Genomic DNA, 4,839 nt, shown 5'->3' on the forward strand with positions numbered 1-4,839 from the left:
TTTTGAACAATTTTTCATTTGAAGCTTCCTTGGACACGTGGCTTTGAGGTCAAAAACTTTCCATTTTTGGAAACTTCCATTACAAGTCATTTTCTATTTTTGGCAGTTTTTGTTCTGACTTGATTTTTTCCATTCTTAAGCCTTGAGATGTCAAATAACACTTGTTCCAACATGAATGAAGTGTATCCAACTCATTTCCACCTCCAAAATCATCAAATCATGTACAGTTGACCACAGTTGACTTTTTCATCTAACAGATGAATCAGGCAATGCATAGATCAATCTGAGCCCCAATCTTCTACTGAAATGGCTCAAGGGTGAAACCCTAGCCTCAATAAGCACAATATAATCATAGAATGAACCCCACAACCATCACAAATCCCATCTCCTGACTATGCCCTGACTGGCCCAATGCAACTGATTAGGGTTGACCAGTGGTCAAAACCCTAATCTCAAGGAATCTTCTTCAATCTTCTGATGACATCCAACCATGATGATGATGATGTATCATTACAATCAAGATGAAGACCAACATCCATTGGAGAATCATGAAACCCTAATTCACAGCCCAATCCTCAGATGGCTAATGATCAGTCAATAAACCCTAGGCTTGCACTTTGACTTCCTCATCTTCTGATCAAGACTTGGGAGGATAGCTTGCACAATGTAACCACATGATATGCAATATGCAATGCCTAATGACCTAAAATGTATGCCATATGATAATGCTAGTCCCAAGAGAGGAGAGCAAATTTTGAGGTGTTACAGCGTGGAGCAGGCATTTCTTGTATAGCTCGGACCTTGTCAGGGTCCACTTCAATTCCTCGTTGACTAACGATAAAACCAAGCAACTTCCCTGAACGGACACCAAATGTGCATTCTGTAGGGTTTAATCGTAATCTAAACTTTCTGAGGCGTTCAAACAGCTTCTTTAGATGGCTCATATGATCTTCTTCATTTTGAGATTTAGCGATCATGTCGTCAACATAGATCTCTATCTCCTTGTGCATCATATCATGGAAGAGAGTGACCATAGCTCTTTGGTAAGTTGCCCCAACATTTTTGAGACCGAAAGGCATTACCTTATAGCAAAAAGTGCCCCAAGGGGTGATAAAAGTGGTCTTCTCCATGTCATATGGGGCCATCTTGATTTGATTGTATCCAGAAAAACCATCCATAAAGGAGAATACAACAAAACTTGCAGTGTTGTCTACTAGAGTATCAATGTGTGGTAGAGGGAAATCATCCTTTGGGCTAGCTCTGTTCAGATCCCTATAGTCAACACACATCCTCACCTTTCCATCCTTTTTGGGCACCGATACAATATTAGCTACCCATTGTGGGTACTTCGCCACTGCGAGAAAACCAGCGTCAAATTGTCGTTTGACTTCTTCACGAATCTTCAGAGCCATATCCGGTCTTGTTCTTCGGAGTTTTTGTTTTACTGGCGGGCATTCTGGCTGAAGTGGCAGCTTGTGCTCAACGATGTCGGTGTCTAGACCTGGCATATCCTGGTATGACCATGCAAATACATCCACATATTCTTGTAGCAGCTTAACCAATCTCTCCTTGACGCTTGCTTCAAGTGTGGTGCCAATTTTAACTTCTTTCTTCTCTTCCTCTATGCCAAGGTTGATTGTTTCCACCGATTCTTCATGTGGCTGAAGGGCTTTGGACTCGTGCTCGAGCAGCCTTGCCAATTCGTCGGGGATGTAACAATCTTCTTCACCCTCTTCTTCCGCTTGGTAGATAGGGGAGTCAAAGTTATGAGAGGTAGTAAAGTCATTGGATTCAACGGGGTTATCGTTTATTCTGCTTGTTTGAATGATTGATTTCTTTTAGAAAAGTAAAAATAGAGAATGCATAAATGAAATATTTTTTTTTTGTTTTTGAAAAGATTGCCATTTTCTTAAGAGAAAGCAAGATAAATGAATTTTAAGAATTTAACAAAATGCCTTTCATTCATTGGTAATGATTATTTGAAAATGAAAATGGGCCCTACAACATGATCCATTAGCCTTGGGCAGAGCTAAGGATTTGAAAGGAAAAATACAACAATTATTACTTTGACAAAGGAAAAATTTCGGGGATCTCAACCGCGTTCCAGTTGTTCAAAGCTGTCTCACACCGGTAAACCAAACATGGCTCATCTTCGTTTTCGGTGTCATCTTCAACTGCATTGACTTGATCTCCATGGATGAATCCTGTGCTGAGGAATACTTCCTGGATGCTTCGGGTGTTGTCCTTTGTAGGGACTTGGGCTCCTTTCGCAGCGGAAGGCACATATCCCAGACCAAAACGATCATGCTTCTCACGAATATCAATAAGTTGACCCCAACCTTCAGGGTTTCCTCCTTCCATACTAGACTTTGCGCTTTTCAGAGATGCGAAAGATGAACAAGCTTTCCCAACAGGGTCCTTCATTTCCACAAAAGTGGCATTGGCTATTTCAAGAGCTTGGAAAGAAGTTTCCAAAGCGTCCTCATCAACCTCAATGTATCTGAAGGATGAAAGGTGACTGACCACAAAGTCCTCCTCTCCAGAAATGATGATTAATTGATTGTCCACTACAAACTTCATTTTCTGATGTAAGGTGGAGGTAACTTCCCCTGCAACATGAATCCAGGGACGTCCCAACAAGCAGCTATATGCTGGATTAATATCCATGACTTGGAAATTAATTGGGAATACATGAGGGCCAATCAATATGGGCAATTCAACCTCTCCAATCACGGTTCTCCTGGAACCATCAAAAGCTTTCACTACCAAGGCACTAGGCTTCATAGCTGGTCCTTGATAAGATAATTTGGCGAGTGTTCTCTTCGGCATAACATTCAGAGAAGATCCGGTATCAACCAAAACTCTTGCCAAAGCATCATCTTTGCATTTTACCGAGATATGGAGAGCACGATTGTGATTTTGTCCATCCTCAGGTAATTCCTCTCCACTGAAGCTCAAAGTATTACAAGCTGTGATGTTTGCCACTACTCCATCAAATTGGTCTACTGTTATGCTTTGTGTTACATGAGCTTGAGCAAGCACTTTCAACAAAGCCTCCCTATGGGCTTAGGGGTCCAGTAGCAGAGACAGAATAGAGATCTTAGATGGTGTTTGATGCAACTGATCCACCACTTTGTAGTCACTTCTTTTGATTAACTTCAAGAATTCAACAGCATCTTCGGATTGGACCACTTCGGGTTCTTTAGCAGGAGTTACAACTGTTGATTCCTTGGTCGGCCTTTGAGGAGTCACATTGAATTCAGGCGTATAGATTCGACCACTACGAGTCATTCTACTCATTCCTGCAATATTTGTGACGTCTTCACTTACAACTTCTATCACCTCAGCGTCTGAACTTCCTTCAACAACCTTATCCACAGCAGTAATCTCATATTTCCAAGGCATAGCCTTGGTGCTCTCGTAGGGAAAAGGCGTGGGCATACATATCTCGACAGGCGATGGCTTACTGTTCACCGGGACCACTCCACCACTATAATATGGGATTTCGACTGGTTCAGGTAAATTGAAACAAGGTTCAATCACCAACACATCCTCGTTCTTCATAACACTAGATATTTGAAGCATTCCTTCATCCATCAAGCCTTGAATATTATCTCGCACCATCTGACACCCTTTTGGATGTGTGGCACACTCTTCACAATTTTCATGATTTACATTAACCAGGCCAACTTCCACCAATCGGGCATGGAATGCTGCCAAAGGAGTCTTTACATCATCCACCTTCTCAACCATAACAACAGTAGATGCATCTTCAATGGCGTTCACCGCAGGATCTCCATGGGGAGGAAGAGGATTGCTCTTCACATTCGGTCCCATGTCCTTAAAAGACAAGATCTTGCTCTCAATCAATTCCCGAACCCTATGCTTTAGAGCGTAGCAACCCTCTAGGTCATGCTCGGGGGCACCCTCATGAAAAGGACAGTGTGCATTAGGGTTGTACCATGGAGGAAGACGATCAGGTGGAGGTCCCAAAGGTCTGGGAACCACCAACCCCTTTTGCAATAGGGAGGGATACAACTCAGTGTATGACATTGTGATTGGATTGAAGGTCACCCTTTCCCCTTGCCTTCTATTCTGGTTTTGAGCATTCTGCCTCGGCGCTTGAGCTCTCGGTTGTTGATAAACAGGAGCTGCTGGTGCTTGTTGATAAGCTGGAGGAGCCGCGGCACGTGGTTGAACCGGCGCTGGTCGATAAGCTGGAGGCGCTTGATAAGCCTGAGCAGGCTGTTGATTGAATGCAGGTGTCACAGCGGCTACGTACGGCTGAGGAGCGTATTGGACCGGATACATGGGTTGCTGATAGGGAATTGGTTGTTGAACATACTGCTGAGGTGAGTATTGTTGTGGTCTCCTTCTTGGAGGAGCTCTTCCTTGACCAGCAGTCACAACATTTGTTTCCCCTTCCTTCTTTCTAGGAAACCCTCTAGAGAACTTCTTTGGATTAGCATTTGAAGTTCCAGCTACAGCCGCCAGTTTGCCATTCCTTACGCCGTATTCAACGCGAGCTCCTATAGCAACAAGCTCGGAGAATCCCAAAGAAGCACTTCCAACCATCTTCTCGTAGAATTGGGGTTGGACAGTGTCGATAAACAATTCAGCCAATTCTTTTTCAGCAAGAGGTGGTTCAACCTGAGAAGCCAGTTCCCTCCATCTCTAAGCGTACTCTTTGAAGGACTCCTTGTCCTGCTGGAACATGCTCTGCAACTGTCTTCTGTCAGGCGCCATGTCCATGTTGTATTTGTAATGTTTTATGAACGCATCTGACAGGTCTTGGAAACACCTGATCCTGTTCTGATCCAGACTTAGATACCATTTGGA

General features: G+C 43.4%; 1 protein-coding gene across 1 annotated transcript; it reads right to left on the reverse strand.

The window, feature by feature from the left end:
• Nucleotides 1–3,066: 3,066 nt before the first annotated feature.
• LOC127129448 (uncharacterized) lies at nt 3,067–4,575 on the reverse strand. Its single transcript, XM_051058633.1, has one exon. The coding sequence runs from the start codon at nt 4,573–4,575 to the stop codon at nt 3,067–3,069; it is 1,509 nt and encodes a 502-aa protein (XP_050914590.1).
• Between the last annotated feature and the right edge of the window lie 264 nt (nt 4,576–4,839).

This window comes from Lathyrus oleraceus, chromosome 3 (assembly GCF_024323335.1).
Source record: "Lathyrus oleraceus cultivar Zhongwan6 chromosome 3, CAAS_Psat_ZW6_1.0, whole genome shotgun sequence".
Lineage (NCBI taxonomy): Eukaryota > Viridiplantae > Streptophyta > Magnoliopsida > Fabales > Fabaceae > Lathyrus > Lathyrus oleraceus.